Raw genomic sequence first — 22,881 nt, 5'->3', positions numbered from 1 at the left:
TTCCCCCCCTCGCTGTAGCTCCCTTGTGTGTCTGAGCTTGTTTAGTGACTGTAACGAGACTGTGTAAGTCAGATGTGTCTGGACTGTACAGTGACTCATGATGATTCTCACTTCTGGAAGATCCCTCACAGAGCACTCACTGTTACTCATATCCCCGAGGACAGGTCTAGTCTGGGTCAGGCTTCATTAACACTGGTAATTACTCTTTACCGCTGGTTTAAAAATACACAAACCAAACCATTTTATAATAATTATATATAATAGACACAGTGGAAATTAACAACGTTCAGTATTTCAATTTAATACTCTCTGAAGTAAGTATACTGTTTGTTTTTTTTACAGAGAAGTACAGACAATTGTTGTGCAGAGGTGGTAACAGCAGTGGCAGTTATAGGCTAGTTGTTATAGCAGTAGTAAATGATGAAGTAGTAGTTTTAGTAGTTGTAGTTTTAATTGTAGTAGTAGTAGTAGTAGTCATTAGTTGTGGTCATATTTGTAAAAGGAGTAGTAATTGTAGTAGTACTAGTTGTTAGTTTTAGTGGTATTTGTAGTATTTGTTGTCAATTGCAGTTTTTGTAGTAATCCTCATAGTGTAATACCTGCAGTTGTCTCATCAATTGTTGCGGGAATAGTAATGGGAGTGGTCTAAAGGTGTAGGTGTATACACATGTCCACATTTTGACCATTCCCTCACTCGTCCTGCTGTCACCCCTCCACAGGTATAGTCACTCCTCATCAACCCGTGTCCCCGTGCCACTCCCTGGGCCTGGTGAATGGGCAGAAGTCCCTGGACCTGTGCAGCCTTAGCCCAGACGGTCGGCAGCCCTCTCCTCTAACCAGCCCCCTGCTCAACGACGCCTGCAGCATACGCACCGATGATGAAGACGATGTACGCAGGAAGGTTTGTCACTTCAGAGAGCACAATATAAAGTCTGATGCCAAACCGGGTCCACAAAAAGTCCCTGTCTGATACCAAAAATAGCACTGTCCTCAATAACTCTCCAGTGGGATCATAGTATTTTCCACTCTCCTACATAGGCTGGATGGAAACAAAAGAAGCACAAATAGACAGTCCTGTGGGTTCCTTTTAGTAAACATAAATAAATACAACTAAAATCAGATCATTTCTTCTCCATTCCTTGCTATTCTTTACAAACCAGCCTTATGAGGTCATTTAGATTATACAGAATAATAATGAGACCCCAAAAATGGAAAGTTTATACTAAATCCAAAAGTGAAATCTGTACTTGTGGACTAAGAATGTCCTTCATAGCCAAAACCAATGAGAAAAACGGCAGCCAGACTTTGGTAAATGATCAGATTTTTATATAGTGCTTTTCCACCTTTAAGGCACTCAAAGTTCTTTATATCTGCAAATCACTCACTCATTCAGACACATATTCATACGTCAGTGTTCAGAGACACAAGGAGGTGGGTCGAATGTCTTGCCCAACGATGAACAATTTAGATTTTAAAACATGTCCTGTAGTAAAACATGTCAGTATCGTTTAGAGCTGTGCAATTAATCAAATTTTAATCAAGATCAAGACTCAAATAGTCAATGAGGTAAAGTTTATAGCCGATTCTCTGTCAGGGAAAGCATGTTGTGTGGAGAAGAGCGCAGGCTTTGGAGGAATAAATTTGACTGTGAAATGTGCGTTGAATGGCACTAATTGTTGTAAAGTTTTTGCTGTTTATTGTTGGGAAATTCATACGAACTGTTCATTTGCAAAAACAGATAAGTGCCATTTGAAAAGGTCATCGGAGGCTTGCGTTTTACTCTTTGCATAGTAATATTTCCAAAAAACAAATGTATCATCTCTTCTAGATAAAATCCACTATACATTATTGGCGAGGCAAGGTTATTTATATAGCAACAGATACACAAACTCGTAATTCAAAGTGCACAATCACCATACAACATTAAAACATAAATAATCACAAATAATCATCATAAAATTAGCATTAATAAGAATAAAAACCCTTTTACTTCACAGGAGGAAACATATTTGCTTATTTGCTTGTGTTTGTGCAGCGTTTTCCTACAGACCGGGCCTACTTCATCGCCAAGGAGCTGCTGACCACGGAGAGGACGTATGTGAAAGATCTGGAGGTGATCACGGTGGTAAGTCCGACTTCCTGCTCTGCTATCTCTTTTCTAAACTTTTGTTTCTCTTTCACCTTGGGGAGCAGACATTGATTATTCCACTTAGTTGCTCCATTTCAGTTTGCAGAACCCAAACAAAACAGTGGGGAAGTGACACAGGGATATTTTGGCAGCCGGGAATTCATTTTTTATTCATTCACCACCACACAGGGTTTTTTTCTGTAACGATTTATCTCAAGGAGTCAAGGCCATGAATACTAATATGTGTGGTGCTTAAAAGGACCTGCATTGATTTGGACTTGTGTATTTTTAGCAACAGATGGTCATATGGATACACAGAACTACTACTACTACTACCACTACTACTACTGCAAACCTGCTCGTCTATCATTATATAATATCATGTTACTCTTCTTAATTTCAAATTTGTACTGTACCCATTGTATATCTTGTGTGGTGTAGTGTTTATACTGGAGTCATGCTGCTCCATATGTGTCTCTCTCATGCCTCTGGGTTCCCACAGACTGGTTTGTGTATCTATTAAGAGTGAAGTCATCCGATCAACAGCTGCTGCCCCCTGGTCGACTTCATCAGGCCCTTCTCCAAAACATTTACTTTTCCCAAACTACTTTCAACTATGTCCAACTAATGACTTGAATCTGTGCTTTTATAGTTTTATTTTGTAAAGTGTGAAGTAGATAGAAGTTCAACAATTCATGTATTAAAAACAATGACAAGAAAGTTGATTTAGATACCACGAAACAAATGGTTCCCAGGTTCCCAGAATCAAGGAATATCAAAATGGTCCTTGCAATGCTGGTTGAGTAATGTCTCTTGAATAACTCTTTTTAACCAATCAGGGTTGTATGCGTTCATTATCAGCTGTGCAATTAATCAAAGTTAAAATCTCCTTTCAATTATAAAAGAAGAATGATTATGTGCACTTGTTCTGCCCCTTAAAACCTGGAGCAAAGCCACTTACAGCAAAAGTCATTACAAAAGTATCACAACACTACTAAGCATACAGTATATTAGAGCTGTGCATTTTCTATAGGTTGATTTTGACAGTATAGAAGCATTTGTATTTGTTTAGCAACCCTATTTGTGCACATAGCTTAGTAATCATGTTTATTGCTTCTTTCAGTCTTTCCAGAGTGCCATAGGAAAAGACGAGTCCACTCCCGACTCGCTGAAGACCACCCTGTCCTCCACGTTTGAGCCGCTGCACAGATTCCACACAGGGTTTCTCAGGGAGGTGGAGCAGAGGCTGGCCCTATGGTGAGTATGGTGAGGTTGTTCTTATAGCTCTCAGCCATATTTGCTGCTGTCGGTTTGTCACGTCAACTTCTTAGCTTGTTTTAATGAGTTTTAGTGGCATTTAATCAAACAGCAGAGTCTCTTTTAGATGACCTAAGGGGTTGCTGTCTCCATGGCAACAGTCATACAGTAGCAGAGCTGTTTTTGCCTGTGGGGTTTGTCGTCTGATCTCTTTAATGACGTTATGCCGATAGCACGGTGCATCACACTCTCCGACACTGATGCACAAACGCTGTAAGGCTAAAGGAATGTGTGCCCATCCGCCGGGGCCGTGGTGGTATTTTTATTTCCAAACCTGCATCAGCACAATGTGATACTGCCACCAACTCTGCTCCAAAAGCGTATGCAAATCGATGTTGTTTGTGTGGTTTATTCCTTTGCATATTGAAATGATTCTGTGAAGGTACAACATTATATAACAGATGTTTCATGTGTTGTTTGCAGCTGTTATCAAGCAGACCATGCTTAATTAAACAGTGAAAAAGTGAATTGTTCAAAGCATCCAGTAACAGTAGAATAGTAGAAAAAAATCCTGCTAAAGGGAGACCCCTGCTGGTAGAAAAAAAATATGAAAGAAAATTATAATAAGAGAGGACCAAGATAGATAATATTTCTCTAACTAATTAAAAACAGAAAGATCTAATAGGCTACTTACAATTAAATTAAGTTATATTATTATTATTTATTTTAATTGAAACTATGATAATGTGTGTGGGGGGATAATATTGCTTTTTAGGTGATTGCTTAAGCCAGTGAAAGATGTTTTAAAAGATATGGCACTAAACACAAAGCAACACAACAGTATTACTTAATCATTCTATCCGCTACAGGGAAGGACGATCAAATGCCCACATTAAAGGAGATTACCAGCGCATTGGAGATGTAATGTTAAAGAACCTACAAGCCTTAAAGGTAAAGTACTTTCAGACTATATTTAAACACAAAACACACACACGATCTACTACCGTTAATGTTAATATCGATGTTTTTGTATCTGCAGCCCCTGACGACCAGCCTACACAAGCAGTCGGACATCTTGGTGGAGCTGGAGAAGGCGTGCCAGCTCTCACGCAGGCTGGAGACCCTCTGTAGAGACTTTGAGCTTCAGAAAGTCTGTTATATCCCGCTCAATGTGTTCATCCTGAGACCCTTACACAGACTTATCCACTACAAGCAGATCCTGGAGCGATTATGTAAACACTACCCGGCAACTCATGTGGATTTTAGAGACTGCAGAGGTATTTTACTCAACATATTTTAGCTGATGTAGTAACACTTTATAATGATAAGCAAGAAACTATTTTAATTATGAACGATTTAAGGTGTAGTTATTATAAAGTGTTAGTGTTAGTGTGGATAGCTGACTTATTTCTTAGTAGAATTAAACTGATATCTTTCTTTGGTCTATAGCGGCTTTAGCTGATGTGTCAGAAGTAGTGGATCAGCTCCAAACAAGCTTAATCAAGATGGAGAACTTCCAGAAACTTTTGGAGCTAAAAAAGGACTTAGTTGGCGTGGACAATCTTGTTGTTCCAGGGCGGGTGAGCATAAAAGATATATTTAACTGCACTGAAATCATTTATTGCAGAAATAATGGATTTTGTACCTTTTTTTCCAGGAGTTCATTAGGTTAGGATGCCTCAGCAAGTTGTCTGGAAAAGGTCTTCAGCAGCGAATGTTTTTCCTGGTAACTAGCTCTCGTCTTGGTTTATGGGATATCTGTAATTATTGAGAAAAGTGATGTCAATGGGAAACCGTTGTATTTCTGGTTTTCACATTACGCAGAATTCCTGGCTCATACAAATCATTAGCTAAGGAAACTTTCCACTGGCTGAAAGTATTATGTAACCAAAAAGATCTAGTTAAAGTCAATGTAAATAAAGGGCTACTGGTGCTATTTTTGGCTACTGGAAAGTACTGTATATCTGGTCACATGGTGCTTTTTTTGTTTGCCCTGTTGCCATGACATTCTCTCTTTGTTTATGTTAGTTCAGCGACGTCATATTGTACACAAGTCGAGGGATGACATCAACCAATCAGTTTAAAGTCCACGGGCAGCTGCCTCTGCGTGGAATGACAGTATGTATTGTTTTTCCATAATAAACAGTTGCTTGCTTATATCTCTCTCATTGTGTTGCCATTTTTACAAAGTATCTGCTACTAACAGCTGACATGCCCCCCATGAAGACACAGGCACATGTTCTGCCTTTCATCTGCACACCTTCTATTTTGGTTTTGGTGTCCCAGATATCGCTAATCTCTAATGTTGTTTTTTGTTTTTTTTCGTTATCTCGTGTTTGTCTTCCAGATCAGAGAGAGTGAAGATGAATGGGGTGTGCCTCATGCCTTCACGTTGGTGGGACAGCAGCAGTCAGTGGTGGTAGCAGCAAGGTATGAAAGTAATGTATTTGATGGTTACAGTTAAACCACTTATTGATGTGAATCCTGCTTTATTTATGGGGAAAAGAAATGCTACGATTAATAGAACAGCCCTGTTTGTTTGCATAAAGCAGCACATTTTTTTCTAACTAGAAAGTGAATGTTGTTATTTTTAAACCACAGTTCATTGTCAGAAATGGAAAAGTGGATAGAAGATTTAAAGATGGCGATAGAGGCGGTCAAAACCAGCAATGGACCATCCACAGATCTTCTGATGAGCAACCTAAATGACAACAGTAAGTTTTTCTTCTGACGTTTGCACATGATTTTAATTTTAACTGCTGAGGATTTTGGAAAGCACAGAACTATTACTTTCATGAAAGCTTTAATGTGTGATCAGTGTCTTTTTTAGCACCTCTCTGTCCCCTTCACTACCCCACTCATTTCTAACAGTAACAGCCTCCTAATTTCCCAGAATGCCCGGAGGACTCCTCGGCAGAGGCGGAGTCTGAAGACGACACACCGCACGTGCCCTCCGAAAGGTCCACCCCTCACCGTGGTAACACCATGGTGCACGTGTGCTGGCACAGGAACACCAGTGTGTCCATGATGGACTATAGCATAGCTGTGGAGGTACCAGTCCAAACTGCTAGCCTTACCTCAGATCTGCCCTCGCCTCTCTCTACTCTGTTTTTATGTGTTCACTGTTACTTAATTCACTTTGATAAACTCTTGTGGGAAAAGTATTCTGTTAATTAACAGCCTAGCCTTAAAAGACTCTGCCCTTCAGCTATTATGTTTAAAGAATAGGAGAATTAGTCCTGGTGTGTTTGGAACTGCAGTGCTTCACATCAGTTACATAATAAGATATGATTATCTATGATCTTGCACATAATCAGAGACAATTGTGTAAAGTGGTGTGAAATATTTTATGCATGAGCATACTTCTCCCACCTCCCCCTGTTGTGGGTAACAGCCGTCAGTGTGATGTCCTTTTCTAACCAACGGTAGCTTTCCTCTGTTGCTCTGTTCTTTTCTCCTGGCACCTCTGTCTGTTTCTAATGGAACCAGAGCAGCACAAAGAGTAGATGAACTAAACCTCCACAGCTGTCCACTCTGAGCCCTGTTACTGTTGTAGTGTGTGGTCGTTCTGCTCTAGCTGCCTGTTACCCTGTCTGTTCACAGCCTGGACTGGCCGCTCGTGTGATCCCTGCCACTGCATGCATCCTGTGTTTCACCAATGTGTTTCTGTCTCTCCCTGTCCCTTTTCTCTGTTTTCTGCTCCCATGCGTCTGTGCATTGCTCCGTGGTAGAGGACCCTAGTCCAGTCAGGGAGAATAAGGCCCCCTCGGTGGGGCCCCCCAGTGGCCAGGGACCGGTGCCTCTGTCTGTTATCTGCTGGTACCGAGTTCAGAACCTGTCCTTTAGTGAATGCTGCAAGAGTCTAGAGGTAAAACAACCAGGCAGACAAACAGGCACATGGCTATGTTTACCTGCACTACACCAGAAGAAGCTACACACTGACTCTAAATATATAACTCAAAATACAATTATAATGTATATTTACTCAGTTACTACTACAAGCTCAGTGTTTAATGTTTTCAAATATTCAGGATCAATGGATTACAAGTATTACTAAAGCGTTCTTCTATAACAAGTAAATACAGTGTTGTATTTGTGCAGTTATATTTCTGCATGAAAGAACATGCAGTGCTTCCAGTATTTCTAAATCCTAAGCCAAGTTTGCCTTGAATGAGTGGCAAATGTGATTAATTTAAGTTGACTGAAAGAATGCACACCACCTGTTTCATTAAATTAGCCTTGTAAGTCGTCCACACTGCGTACATAATGTACAGTTACTGTACAACAGAAGTAATAGTTTTTTTCTGAGAATATTGCTCAGATGACTAACTTGATTGTGTTGTTTTAGAACCAGCTGTCTGGAAACCTCTTGAGGAAATTCAAAAACAGCAACGGCTGGCAGAAGCTATGGGTGGTCTTTACCAATTTCAGCCTGTTTTTCTACAAATCCCACCAGGTTAGCAGCACTCTAACACTATACAAACATCAGCTCTGTGACTTTGAACCACAGTATCACATATGCATGGAGAATGAGAATTTTTGTACTTTTTCTTCCTGCACTTACTGGTATTTAACCTTGGCTTTTCTCTTGTTCAGGATGATTACCCGCTGGCCAGTCTTCCACTGCTGGGATATTCTGTCACCATCCCCAATGAATCTGAAAACATTCACAAGGACTATGTATTCAAGTTGCATTTCAAGTCCCACGTCTACTATTTCCGATCCGAGAGTGAATACACATTTGAAAGGTATACTTGCTCAATCTTTTGTACATTTTTATGTGATTTTCTCGTTGTAAGACCTTAAGCACGTCTCTGTTGTGTGTAGATGGATGGAGGTGATCCGCAGTGCCACAGTGCCTGCCAGTCGTGGCCGTGTTCTCAACAGTAAAGAGCTCCATGTGCACTGAAGCTGCCTCACGTTCTGCTCACACACTCTGGGTAGCATCTGCCCTCTCTGCTCTTTCCTCTTTGGACTTTTGGTTTTCTACACATATCTGGGACATTTATACACGTGTCCATGCACATTTTGGTGCTTTTTTATGCTTTAATGGTGACATGTCCGCTGGTTTAGACTGCATCAGAGACTGCATTTTTGCTCAACTCTTGAAACCTCTTTTTACTGGTGCCATTTTATACAGTTTTCTAAAGGCCTCAGTCCTTACTGGTTTTCTGGTTTAATTGTATTGTTTTTACAGTTGAAATATTATGATATAGATTTCCAGTATTCTTTATAGATAGTCAAACTATCACCACAAATTCACATTTCTTTGTAATGTAAAACTATGAACATGTCCTTCATTTTCAGTGCCAAACTAATTTTCTATCTCTTTCTATGGTTCACACTTCACCCTTTAAAACCTAGTGCTCTTTTCATACCTGGCTTACAATGTGATCACTAAACTATGAAAGTATTTTGATGACATTTTTCTAGCCCACAGTGTAGCCAGGAAGGTGCCATTATCATTAATGCCATTTCATGTGAAGTAAATATTTGTTGTAGCTTTCTTGTATGGATACTTATCATTTATGTTTGTTTTATAAATTAATTCAGCTCTTCTTGTAAGAGAAAATGTGAGGTCATAATCTTATTCATAATCAAGGTTATTGTTATGAAAAGCTTTAAAAAGATTATGTGTGAAATGAAATAGTGACTTTCAGTTCCAAGCTGTTTGCCATCAGCTGAAGTAGTAGGCTGCTTCCTGTATGCACAGACCCACTGTGGGTCTAATCGAATGGTAATATGCATTTGATAAGGTTTTGAAGAAAAGTATATTAAATGGAAAACTTTCCATGCAACAGAGAGCTCTTTGGAAATGAAAGCAATAAAACACTTACTCAATGTAAAACCTGTCTCTTATGTTTTGATTCAAGATGTGCACATTAAATCCAGTACTGTATAACGTTTTATCCCACAAAAAAGACCATAAATGTTTAGTTGTACAAGAAAACCATGAAAAATATGCGTCCTTTTGTGACCACCTGCTTCTCTCCAAAGAAACCGTACTGTAAAATGTGTCATGGTTTGATATTACACGTTTATCTTTATGGAGAACGTTCAAGGTATAGCTTGAACTTTTGTGTTGCTTTAAGATCCATCATATTTGTTGTTGTATTCCCAACTGTGGCCAGCAGATGGCGACATTGTCTTAATCTAATTCAGCAGCGAGTTGAACCATTCCACCAACACACTGACCCACATTAACAAATGTATACAAATGTACTTTTTAAACAATTTACTTTCCCTTTTTAACAGTTAAAGCTCTTGATAAGAATGAGGAACAATGTGAGCAAAACAAATACCTTTTCTACCTTTGCGTTTTTGTTGAATCACCAGAAAAAAACTAAATATTTCACAGATAAGATGTGTTCAATTAGTCTAATAATGTGTTTTACGTATTCATATTTAGCATTTGAAGCAGCAGTTCAAAGTCCAGTCCAGATTTCGCTGTAGTTAGTGGAGTATCCATGGAGCTCTGGCGGTGGGTTGGCCTTTACCCGGCGAGGGGCGGAGTGCAGTGCGCGCACAAGGGGATTATACACCTCCTGACTCTTCTGGCTGGACTCGGCCAATGACACACTTCTCAACGCGGTTTTGTTATTCTGTCAGAAAACGAGGCAGGGCTTGACAGCACAAAACTAAAATGTAAGGTTTATAGCGTTTAGAAAAAGTTGTGGAGTACGAGGCGTGGACGCACCTCAGCATGTTTCCAACTGGAGTGACAAAGACGCGCTAGAGCAAACGGATAAAACTGATACATTTGGGTGTTATTTGTAACTTGTGGACTGAACTGGTATTCATGCAAAAGCTCTCAAAGACATGGCAACTCCAGCGCATTCGGAGACGAGGAAATTTACGCGTGGTTTGGGTAAGCCTGGCACCGCGGCAGAGCTCAGGCAAAGCGTCTCGGAGGTGGTGAGGACATCCGTGCTTGTAGTAAGTATAAAACCCGCGCTCCACGTTGAATTCCGCCCGTCTCAACTTTCTCTTGTATTTGACCCGAAGGCGCGTTTGGGTTTCCCTGTTTTGGTTGGGAATTTGATAGGAAAATGTGAGCGGAAGCTGACTTTTGGCACAGGGAGAAGGATGGGGAGGGGAGGGCGCACGTGTGGTGGGCATGAGGAGGGTTTAAAATACAGGTCAGGTTTCGAAAAGGTATGTTAGGGATGACACTAGGATGACCACGTCTAGACAGTTGTTTTTCTTTCTTTTTTATGTTCTTTTGCGTGATTCCTTTAAGAAAACATACCTGAACAGACTTAAAACATCACTTTAGATGAGAGACTATCCCATCCCAGAGAGTATTCATAATAAACTAGTGTTGTTTCAGTCTTAATGTTTCTTATGGACACCAAAGAATCAGTGCAGTTTAACCCCTGTGCCATATGTCAGTGAGCGTATTGTTTTTCATTGGGATGCACTGTCATGACATAATATCTTCTCACAAGGGGTATGTGTGTATGTGTGTGTGTGGATGTGGTGTATGGATGGAGTGTCCAGTGACAGTGACATAATGACAAGTTTGAGTGAGCATTTGGTGCCTGCAGAGTATCACTTTTCTACCAGTCTAAAACTATCATGGTCTGTCTGCCATATAGTTCTGTACAAAAGACCATGAACAAAGACACACGTATTACACTACAATACTGTGCATATTACTTTTTTTGCCTGCATGAAATGAGTCGGTTTGGCTCACCTGAGATGCAATGCCCCAAACAAAGTGCTCATCTGGAATCAGCTGCAGTTCCTAGTGTTTTCTACCTGAATTTGTCTTGGTTTACTTCAGTCTGCTTTAGCCAGAATTGCACAAATTTAAGTTTATTCCAAATCCCATTCAATTTCTGATGTGTCAATCAAAATACAATCTCACATCGCATCTGGATCCATTCACAGAGATTTGTTTTTGGTTTATAAAATGTTCCAATATTCTAATACATCAAAGCTAATCAAATGTGTGCTGTATTGTGGTGAGTGGTCTCTAACTGTTTTCCTGGAAGAAAGTTGCGTGGTAACGGCAACAGACACCGTCCAGAACTGTGCTGTCACGAAAAAGGAATCCTGACTCAGGATCCCAGACATCCAACCACACCTTCGTATTATTTATTCATTTTCACTGTGGTGCTCTGCCAGAGAGATGCCTGGAGGGAGGAGAGCACAGAGGAAGAATGCATGTTGGGAAATTAACATGCTCCGAAGGACTGGGCTAATGCAGAATGTTGTTGTGTGAGCGGCATAAACATAAGGGCAAACATGCACGCGGTAGAAGTGGATGTATAGTTGTGTTGTTGGGGTCTTGTGTTCTTTGGGACCTCTCAGTGGGATGAGAATGTCACAGTACACAAAACAATATGCTGTCCGCTAATGTATTCCTCCATGCGACATGTGCCACAGAGGGAGGAGAAGTCTGATCCATAAAGACCATATTGTGGTTGATGGTCATCTGTTTTGGCTCCCACTACAATGTTTGCGCTAGGGGTAAATATCACAGTTCTGTAGTTTACTGGGAACTGCTGGTAACTTTCTATTTCTAAAGGATGTTTTGGGGCCTATTGGAGAGATTAGTATTAGTCTAATAATTTAATTTAGATTGTAATGATTTATATGGGACAACAATAGAAAGGAAAAGTTAGTGAGCGAGTTAGCGGAAGATTTTGTGTTTGTTTTGATATCTAAATGTAAAAAGCCAGATTAAACTCTTGATTCACAAATGTAATAGTCTTTATATAAATTCTTCGTTTCCTCATAATTTGATCTGCATAAATAGTTGTTTTTGCATGAACTCCCATGCAGTTATAGTCTTTTGAGTGGAGTTTGGTACATAGAGATTCGTAGCACTTTTGAAAGCTTTTGCCACGCCTTCTTTTAAATTGACTAATCCAGTGGCTCCCAAAGTGTCATCTGGGGACATCAGAAGCATTAAGATTGTCACCACAACAAGCAGGAAAGAAAATTCAAGATATTTGTTTATATTTCTTTATATTAGTATTAAGCCCACAGAAATGTATTGTTTTAAATAATACATCTCTAGAGAAAACATTATATATTTTTAAAAATGTGGTGTAAAATATTATTAGAGTGGCCCTGTATGATCTTTGCATCGATAGGGGGGACCATGGCACAGCAGGCTTTGGGAATGGCTGACCAAGCAATCGTTAGGACATGTCCAATCATTTCTTAAGTCGACTACAGCCCTTTTTCTTATACAATGCTAAACTTTACCACTGTCACTCCTATGTGCTAATACAAAAACATAAAGTTAATAAGAGAAAGTAAGTGAAATATGCAAAGATCTCGGTTGCCTTTTAAACAAATCAGTCCATTCATTTGGATAAAGCGCACTACTAATAAAAGAAAGTGACATTATTCTTAAAAGGTGAGGTGATTCTTAAAAGGAGAAGCTGAAAAAGTAAAGTTTACCTATAAAATCTTTCTGGATGCATTAAGAAACTAAATGACAACACAGTATATACAGTGCACGCCTATTAATTTATCACAAAGTAAGATTACTTCAAACAGCTTTCAGATTGAACTGAAGAAAATGTTCTGTGCCTCTAATAAAAACATGTTTCTCCAAGGACAGCCCAGAAGGGAGGATGCACTGATAGAACAGCAGGCCCTGCAATCAATACTGGCAGCTGTACTATAAACAATACAAATATATCCTCTAATTAGTCTTCATGTGCCTTTTCCCAAACATATTCTTCAAAAGCACACCTAATCCCATGTTGTATAAACCAAACCTTAAAGTGCATCTGACAGGCTTTTGTTTTTCTAATTATTACTTGTTTGGTGGGATAGTACATGTGGTAAATATACAGTTTATTAAGAATCTTTGTATTAGTCAAGTCAGAACTATGGTGCGGTTTAGACAAAGTTTGGACCTTGTTAAAATTATGTTTGCTAGTTTAGGGAATTACCTCACCACATGTCACCATATGCTGCTCATATCCCACCAGGAAATAAAACTATAAACTTCACCAAATTGTCAAACTGTAGAAGACTAGTTATGCTTTTTTTTTTTTGTAAAATCCAAAATATAATGATGTTATAATTGATGATGCTTGTTTTAGCTACTATCTACTACATTTTTGCATTTATGGATGTGTGGGTATCACAAATCAATAGCAGTTGGAAATGTTTAGTTTAGTTAGACTCGTTGTATGGAGGCACTGGGAGCTGTTGTGTAATTGTAATCAATAGTTCTAACTGCCCCATGCCATGACAGCAGTCCTCTCATCTGCCCTGTGTTCTGTGTGCTCTGACCCCTGGGAGCTGTAGTCCAGATGGGGTCATTATTGGGGAGTGATGCCATTATCCTCTCAGCTGAATGCACAAACAGCTGAGTCACTGTATCTCCACAGAACAAAGTGGCAGTGCTGTATCCGTATTGAATTAACCGTAAAAAAATATTGACAATGTGGACAGTTTGTTGGTGCAAGATACTAACTATGAAATACATCTAGAGAAATTACCACAATCCGTTATTTTTATTGGCTTTGCAGCTTAATAAGATTCTCTATGCTAATGTAAATATACTGGAGATTTATGACACACATTAAGGGCCAGAAATGTTTACAAAAAAATACAAAATAAAAGTCAGATATACTTGGTACTTAAACCTAATCCAAACAAGTACATATTACCCTTGTTTTTAAAAGATACACATACATTAAGATGCTCTTTTTGCAGCATTTTGACATAATTCTTTTATTATAAACAACATACCCTTACGTTTTACATTTTAACAACATTCACATATAATTTGACCCACCTCATGACGTCCGTATTTATTTAATTGATTTGCAAGTAACTGAAAAATCCTGGGTGATATGTTTATGCATTATTGGTCATATCTTGAAATAATTAGTGGCGCATCATGTAAATTAGGGTCAATGCGTCAAACTCTGACCTTTGACACTGTGATGAGCCAAATGCATAAATCAAATGTCCCTATAAATACATTAAAAGCTAAGTTGTCCTTATAAAGCTCCACTTCCTGGTCCTACTTCCTTGTGGAAACATTGAAAACACGACCCTAATGTGTGACGTCAGCAGCTTGCTCATACTCTACTCTATTGAATGTACCTACCTTGTACCTGTACTTACCTACACGTGTATGCAGCAGAGGCTAGAGGCCATATCAGGTGCCTGTTTACAGTGCTGGTAAATGGTACGACTAAGAGTAAGCCCAGGGGGTAGAGCCAGATATCCACACAGTTCAATAATGCATGAAGAGGCCCTAAGTGGTACACCTATCTTAAGGCTATGTGTGGCCCGCTACATTTAGGAAGCAATAAAAACATGGATAAAATCAAATAAAAAGAAATGATCATCCATTGTTGTATTGTTAGGGATCGATTATTGTGACATTAAGTATTGATGTGTGCTAAATGATTCTGTCATGGGCTCATTGCGTAACTGCTTTCGTAGAACTGTACTGTTTATGGGTTATTTATGATTGCGTGGTTAGTGCTAACTTACAGTGCTTTCTTATTCAGTTATAAACACATAAAATTTAACTTGAAGGGATTTACCCATTAAATCATAATGTTTTGTATAGTTGTCTTCAAATCTAAAGAACAGATCACAGTTCATATAAATAATCCTCATCTATTAAGCAAGAATTATGCCTCATTTAAACCAACTTTGTCACACATTCCAGTTTACACTGAGACTTACCACACTATAAAACAGCATAGTTACCTAAATGTGTAATAGGTAAGGCTGCGGTGAAACCATAGACTGTATATATAAATGCACATAGCTAACCTGCTAGCCGCCGCGTTCCAAATAGGAAGTGATCATGGACGCACTTCTGGCTCCATCGACTCTTGCTCCAATTCACTTTACATTGTTTTCACTTTACAAAACATTGCCTCTCTCTCTGTAGATGCTGCTGTCAGACTCGTCAATTTGGTCTTAAAATGTTCACATTAACCCGCTCTACATGATCCTGGTGTTTTTATTTCGCTATTATGTCCGTAACTAATGATATGAACATTAATAAGAGACAAATCAAGCGCCATCTTTCCCCTGAGGTCCCTCCCGCCAGCATTAGCAACAGGTTTGATTGACAGTTGCTAAGCGCCTGCTCCCTGCAAAACCACCAGTGCAGGCAGGAAAGAGGTGTTACCTTCAACACTCTTGCTCCGGATTGGCTCTTCAGTTGCTATGATACTTGTGGTCAGAATTTGGCCTCCCTTAGTCCAGTTCTTTATACAGTCTATAGGTGAAACGTGGGTGTGTTCACAGTTTGCATATAGCCTACCTGTGCTGTAGAAGACTGGCAAAAATATCGAGACACGCCTCAGTCTGACGTGAGCTTTCTTCTCCAATCCTCTCCCTCTCCTCCTCTGATCATCCTCCACTCCTCTGCACTCTCCACCACTCATCCTCTGCTCCTCTATGCTGTTTTTCGTTGTTAAACCACAAACCATCATGCTTTCTCCCTCAGTATTCAACAAGTACTCCACAGTTTAAAGTAAAGTAAACCTGTGCGCTCTTGTGTTTATCTTCTGTGTGGCTCTAACTGGTACAAAATCACTCATAAAAATAGTCTCCTTGCGTATTTTTGCCGCAGACACGCACTCAGAGACGTGACTTCATTTTAACACATCTTAATTGTTACAGAAGTTGCGCATGTATCAAATCGAAGATGTGATGAAGTTGGTATAAATGAGGCATAAATTAAACTGATTCAACCTTATGAGTAGGTTTGGGCATGTTTTGGCTGTATTTCTAAACCAGATTTTCCACTTCCATGATTCACTGTCACAGAATTTTTTGAAGCGAATGTTAGATATAACTCCAGTCCTCCTGAGCTGCTCTGATAATGCCATATCAATGAGTTGCTAAATCAGAGGTCATTAAACAAACACAGCATCAGTTTCACTTTGCTCTCACAATAAGGAACATCTTGTAGTTTTAGGAAATGCTTATTCAATTCATTTTTATATTATTTTATCAAGCAGCTGTTCACACTTGGTCTGACAGTGTAGGCCTATGTAATCTGTTTTTACTTATGTATTTCTACTCATATTAATATGTCACTGCATTTTGTTCATGCCTTATAACATTTTCTTGTATACAATGTCCACTTTTATTTGCACCACCGATACCAAAATGAGCTGTGATTTTTCCGTTGTAACACTGTGTCAATAGGAAGAACCCAAGGCTATTATATAGATAGGCCTGTTTTCCTGTAGCTGTATGTGACCTTAGCAGTTTGGGTCACTCCATGTTCCAAACTGCCGTACTATAACAGAGACCAGCTGAGGAGCCTGACTAGCTAGTATTTTCCTCTGTACAAGGATTTAAGCTCATTTACTTTCTCACTAACCCTCTAGGATTTAACTAGCCATTTTACAGGCTCTTTGGGCATTAACACAAACTTCAAGGTATTTCTCTTGTCAGTAATTCAAAGGTTGTTGCTACAGAAAGATTTGTTTTGGTGGAGGCTGGTATGTTCTCTCAGACGAGGATGGTTTATTTAATTTGCCTGTTCTTCCATCTGCAGACAGAGAACATTGTGATAAAGTAAAGCTTCTTATGATGAAAGCTGCTGGCCAAAGGTTCACTCTGTAACTTTCATGGTGGAATCTCGACTTGTATCCATGGACATGTTATTGCTTTGCCAGTTATTTATTACCTTCTTTGCACAGTATGGCGTTAAACTTGCGTATATATATACATTCGGTTACAGGTGTAAAGCATTGAGACATGTGCATTCCACAGATCTGGCCTGTAACTTGTCCTGAGTCATGTGTCACCTGTTTGTCTCTATGGAGAAAGATTGATTTAATGCCATACTGTAGATCTATGAAGGCAAAACGGTAACATCTCCAAGAAGATAAGAAAGTGTTGGACCCTCCACAAGAAAAGTTCTAATCCTAATTCTACTCAGCACTACAGCTGCTACTCAAGGAACTGTTTTAAGAGTGGAGACAAACTTGTAACTCTGCTGATTTTTTGTTCAGTTATGGTGTTTTTTGGTAAATCCAGAATATCTCTTTGTATTTTTTTACAGATTGATATCAGTCTGCTCCCCACGTCCTCCATTGTTTGAAATGTGGTTGTGCAATCAGATTGTTTTTTTTTCAGTGACACATGTGAAACAAAGGAGCTCATTGGTCGCCTACGATTTACAAATAAAATAACACTCATTTCACCTCAGATAATGTGTGTCACGCCCATTTGAAAACGGGGAGCTTCACCGCTGACCGCACTCACATCTTTGTATTGAAGAAGTGTGTTTTCTGGATCCTAGGCAAGTGGTTTTAAAAAGTTTGTCTTTCGCAAACTGATAACAACAGGCCAACCAGTCAACAAGTCAGGCCTGTTGGCAAGTGTATTTAGATTGTGAATGCCTTTTAAGTTACGCAATGAAAGATGAGAGTTTAACAACCAGCAGTCTTAACCTAAAGCTGTTCTAATGAAGGTGATTAATTGTGAAATGTTTTGTAGTAGTTGTCAATGAGTGTAGTAAGTATATATAATTAGTTTTCACCATGATTTCCATTGTGGCATATCTCATGAATGCCGCTATTGTCAAACTGTCATTTGCAATAACATACTTTTTATTTGATATATTAAACCCTGTGTAGTTTCCAGCTTCATAGTTATTTTCCAAGCCTGGTAACTCTTTGCACGGCCCGTCACATTAAATCGGAGACATGTTTGCCACATTGATTCATTAGTTTTGTAGACGGAGCATTTGCCTTGAGGTGAAACTGGTCAGGCTGCACACATGGACTGGCCCATGCAGATTAAGCTCATCGGATTAAGACTTGAAGCATATTCCTCTGACTGAACTTTGCACAAACACTTTCACCACGGCTTCATTGAGAAATATTTAGGAGTGCAAGTATACTAATGAGTTGCACATTTGCTTTTAAGATCTTTTGTCAGTGCGTCCACTCTCCCAGCCTCTTCCTAAATGTAATTGTACCCCACCATCATGTGCCATAGATGAGGGATGACCTGTAATTGTGGAGAGGCTGCTATTGCCATGATGGAAAGATTGAAGGGTGGACTCAGCCAGATACACTGCAAACCTTATTATTTTGTCTACCTTAAGGATTTGTCTTGTTCTAATTTTGAACATTTGCCAGTTGGGCTATTTGTGAATGAATGATTAAAGAGACCTGGATCTTTGATGTATATTCATAGTCAACTGCTTTGAAAAGGTTTATTTTTATCTGCCCAAAAGAAGACCATTTGAAATGTGTCGACATGTCTGCTTTGCCTAAATAAAGGACTTTAGAGTGCCTTGGATCTCTTTTCTTCTCCCCCTGGATCCTCACAGAGCACCTGCCTTGCACCTTATTTGACCCAGTGATGCACTCACCCATCAGGTTTTGTTGCCCTTTGAAAAGGTTATATGGAATGTCACGGTAAATGCAAAAAAGTTGGCTATTGGCTAAGTACTTAGACAGACAAAATACTGAAACAAGTCATTTATCAGGTTAATCCACTTTAATCCTCTGGTTTAGCCTGGTGTGGAGCAGACTGGCCTCCATGACTTTGGCAGGTTCTGATCACAGACCTACAGTTACTAGACAGGGAAGAAGCTCAGACACGATACATTTGTTAGGAGACAAAAGCTATAGACTTCTTCTCAATTTAAACATAATCATCTTGATAAAGGTTGACCTATGAGCATTACTCCTTTTGACTTGTTCCTTCTATATTTTCCAAGTTTACCACATCAAAGAACCTTCCTTTTGGCATAAAAACTTGGCAGAACTTTCAAATTCATTGGGGTTTTGGATTGTGCAAGAAAGTTGGACACTTGGTGATTAGGTTTCATCAGTTGATCAGTATTGTTTTTTACTTAGAATTCTACAGGAAAACTGATTTTGGACTTTGATTAAAAAAAAAACTATTCCATTACGTTTTGATGTAGAATTAGTGTCACATAATGTGTTTGCTCAGAATCTTAGGCATATTCTCTCTCTCCCTCTCAGATCAAAGTGAAAGTGAAGAACAAACTCAAGTAGGGAATTCCCAAACTGCTCACTGTAAGCTGCTAAATGCATCATTATCTAAGTCAACACGGGAGTCCATCCACTGCTGAGCGAAAATCAGAACCTTCCATATGATCCGGCCCATGTTCCCACGGTGCATGCTGTTTGCCTAATTAAACGTGGTTGAAAGCTGCTCTTATAAGGATGGCTGGGCTGTGCGGTGTGTGAGGATGGGACCTGACAGCGCCTGGAGGGATCAACTCTAATGACTTTCCACTATGTAGCGCACATAGCTGACATTCCACTGGCTGTACGCTGGAGCAGGGGAGGCGGGGCTTACACAGGGAGGGCCAAAGGAACGGGCAACTCCAAGGCAGGTTTTTATATCCTCACCTGTATAGGTCAAGACGTATTACCTTTTTAAATTAGTTTGTTTCATTCACTAAATTACTAACTTCACTAAATTAGTTTGGTTTATTATGTATGTTTGTATGTGAGTACTGACAAATGACTGTTGTCTGTGTTTGGATCCTCGATGAGAAGCTTAAATGAATTAAAGCAGTTCGATTTTATTTTGCAACAGTTATAGCAAAATAAAAAAAAGAAAATCTGTTAACTGGACAAAATGTTGTAGGAGTGAAGATGTTCCACTGCTCATCCAAGCCGCTTCTTCAGTCTGGTCAGATTACTGGTGGATTCTGCCTTATATATATTTCTATCTAAAGTGAGGAGCTGGCTAAACTGAAACTCAAAACTCCTATTGTTTACAGTTTCTGTTTATAGGCCAGGTCTATTTTTTTTTTACCCTAACTGTGCACTGTGCCTGAGTCCTACTTAGCATAGTCATTCAATCCCTAATGAGTGATTTCACACCTATTAGCATCCTGGCTAGCCCTGTTGTTTCACACAGATATCTTGCAATAGTCATCTTAAGACGACATTTTAGGTTGCTCGTTTTCAAATTCTCTATAAAAGATCACATGAGTTTTATCTTGATACTGTATAATCCAGCAAAGTGTTATATTCTAATCTGGAGGTGATGCATTCTCAAATCCCACAGACACAGTTTGGAAGAAGAGAGCTAGTTCAACTCTGCTGCCCTTTAAACAGCAGCTCCATGCATCCGGCACCTTGTGAAAAGAATATTTACCTTAAGATAATTCCTCTTCACCTCGTCTAACCTCTGCCGTGTCTTGTTGGGACATCTCTTCTTCAAACTTCCCGTGCATGACTTTGTGTTTGAACTGTCAGATTCATCATCGTTGCCATAGCAGCCCCATTTAGACCCCAACAAATAACAATACTAATGCGGTGGACTCCTCATATTTGCTCATCTTTAGACCTGGGAATGTGGCAGTGCCATATCGGACCAAGTAAAGCTTTTCCCAAACAGAAGCATAACCAGACCATGTGTTTCCTCTGTCAGGAAGGGCGGGGTTATAGGGGAAGGGGCGTGTTTCTGTGTAGTACCACAACCTGGAAACATGACGCATATATTTTTATTATAATTATGGAAAGGCTAATGTATATTTAATACAACAGAATACAATTTATTAAGGTGAATTTAATTTGTTTTGGACCGGTCTGAGACAAGAGGACTAAACCAGGACTAAACAAGTACTTTTCAAACCAGCGAATCGGATGGAAAACAGAACATTGACGACTCTTAACATTTCAACCATATAGTTAGTTTATTTTAATAGATTCTTTTTTCAGACCAAGGTTTAGTTTGTTTTCATACCTGACAGTTTTTACTGCTCTTTAGCGATCTTCCTCAGAGTGATCACGTGATGCTGTGACGCCTTCATTCAGTTGATTTAAACCTTGGTCTGAAGAAAACTATTAAAATAAATTATCGGAAGACCAGATGGACCAATTGGACCATATGGAACATACAATTTCTACTCTACTAAAGTTCATTATTAAGGAAGGCTGATGTAAACTGTACTTTATTTACCAAAACCATATGGTGACTGTTGGTGGTATGTGATGGCTATTATGTGATGATGGGAGGGCAAGAGGTAAATTCAGAACTGTTGAACCAATTAGTGACTAGACACAAGAACTTACATTTTGACCGTGTTTATGTTAGCTGTCCCCCATCTGTATTAAAGCGCCTACAGTATATTACAAGCTCTGCATATTTAGTCTTAGTTCTTCTCTCAAACAGAAAACACTCCACCTTGTGATGTCATGTGGTAATACAGGAAGTGCTCCCGTGTGTTTTTAAACTCCATACACCTTCACTAGAATCATTTGGATAATTTCAGCCCTGGAATTTGCAATCACTGCTAAACAAGAGGTAAAAGGTAGCTGTTAATTTGAAAACTACCACTACATGACATCACAAGGTTAAACAGAGCATTTTTGATCTTTGGAGATGTAGACAGACAAATAATGCAGGATTACTCGAATATGTGTGAATGAAAAACACAGAAAAACACAAAAAAACACAACTCCAGGTCTGACTTTGTTGAGCTAATAATATTCTAATATGGTTTGAAGCTCATAAGTCACATTTCCATAATATAGGACCTTTTAAATAATGTTGTAGTGTCATCTGAAGCCCAGTCATACCTAATTAGATAAGTGGAGTGTACTAAATCAGTCTATGGCCTTTCACAGCTGTTCTCCAGGGGACCCACGTGGCACCACACACTTCACTAAAACAGTAGCGCAGGTGCACGGACATGTTCTCATCTCCCCCTCTATCCCTCTTACCACCCTGTTTCCTCTTATTGTCAACAAGGCACCAAGCTCACAGGATTTCCACTGATTACCCACAATGAGCCAACTCAGATTACAGTTGAGTCTTTAAGGTTCCCAAAACACTTCCCTTTCTTCACTGTCATGCTCTGTACCTCACTGCGGCACTTGCAAGTCATTGCCAAACCCATAGAAAATGTAGAAATATCACTTTAGCAATCATTAGTTTGTCTTTTGTGTGTGTGCTTTTTTTTCTTATAGTTGGAAAATACTCAGTATTCTAATTTTTCATATCCCCGAAATAACAATTATGATATTATCCATTGTAGAGAAGGTTTTATCTGTGGTCAGCTGGACTCGAGACGTTTTGGCTCGCATCCAGAAGCCATTTTCTATTGATGGAACTGGCTGGAAACACTGGGAATGATTAAATCCAACCCCAAAAGAAGATTGGCAGTTGGTCACTCCTCCCTTTGAATCACTCCTGGAAGGATTACACTGTCTCGATAATATCCTTTGTCAAAATCTCTCTGTTCACCTGATCTATTGCAATATTTACATTTATATATCTGTCTGCAGATGGCCGTATTGATTATAGCTAGCTTTTAATTTGTTTGGGGTCAGCAGATTCATTTATGTCAGATACATCTCAGCATATGCCATCTGTTAAAAAAAAATAAATAGTCACAACACGTCACCAAATATAATCTACTACTGTTGATCTTTGGTAAATAATAATGGTAGGTATTAGAGTCATCTTACAGGCGTTTATTTGATCAACGTTATTAAAAAAACAAAACCTTTTAGTGCAAGTTTACATTGTAT

The 22,881-nt window shown here is 39.2% G+C and overlaps 2 protein-coding genes across 3 annotated transcripts in view; both read left to right on the top strand.

Moving 5' to 3' along the window:
* Positions 1-9,233, top strand: part of LOC117389186 (FERM, ARHGEF and pleckstrin domain-containing protein 1-like) — a 49,422-nt gene extending 40,189 nt beyond the window's left edge. For both annotated transcript variants that reach the window (XM_033986808.2, XM_055230844.1), the window contains exons 14-27: positions 720-901; positions 2,036-2,125; positions 3,252-3,385; positions 4,255-4,336; positions 4,425-4,662; positions 4,835-4,965; positions 5,043-5,111; positions 5,414-5,503; positions 5,733-5,815; positions 5,987-6,099; positions 6,279-6,436; positions 7,734-7,841; positions 7,982-8,133; positions 8,213-9,233. In XM_033986808.2, the coding sequence (XP_033842699.1) occupies positions 720-901; positions 2,036-2,125; positions 3,252-3,385; positions 4,255-4,336; positions 4,425-4,662; positions 4,835-4,965; positions 5,043-5,111; positions 5,414-5,503; positions 5,733-5,815; positions 5,987-6,099; positions 6,279-6,436; positions 7,734-7,841; positions 7,982-8,133; positions 8,213-8,294 (1,712 nt within the window). In that variant the 3' untranslated portion in view covers positions 8,295-9,233. The remainder of the gene's footprint in view (positions 1-719; positions 902-2,035; positions 2,126-3,251; positions 3,386-4,254; positions 4,337-4,424; positions 4,663-4,834; positions 4,966-5,042; positions 5,112-5,413; positions 5,504-5,732; positions 5,816-5,986; positions 6,100-6,278; positions 6,437-7,733; positions 7,842-7,981; positions 8,134-8,212) is intronic.
* A 706-nt stretch (positions 9,234-9,939) lies between these two features.
* The window catches only part of LOC117389854 (dedicator of cytokinesis protein 9-like), a 58,528-nt gene continuing 45,586 nt past the window's right edge, over positions 9,940-22,881 (top strand). The window contains exon 1 of the mRNA XM_033987580.2: positions 9,940-10,321. Coding sequence (XP_033843471.1) covers positions 10,205-10,321 — 117 coding nt within the window. The 5' untranslated portion in view covers positions 9,940-10,204. The remainder of the gene's footprint in view (positions 10,322-22,881) is intronic.

Source organism: Periophthalmus magnuspinnatus, chromosome 21 (assembly GCF_009829125.3).
Source record: "Periophthalmus magnuspinnatus isolate fPerMag1 chromosome 21, fPerMag1.2.pri, whole genome shotgun sequence".
Taxonomy (NCBI): Eukaryota; Metazoa; Chordata; class Actinopteri; order Gobiiformes; family Gobiidae; genus Periophthalmus; species Periophthalmus magnuspinnatus.
Note: the sequence above shows the minus strand (reverse complement) of the source record. Positions and strands in the feature narration are given on the sequence as shown.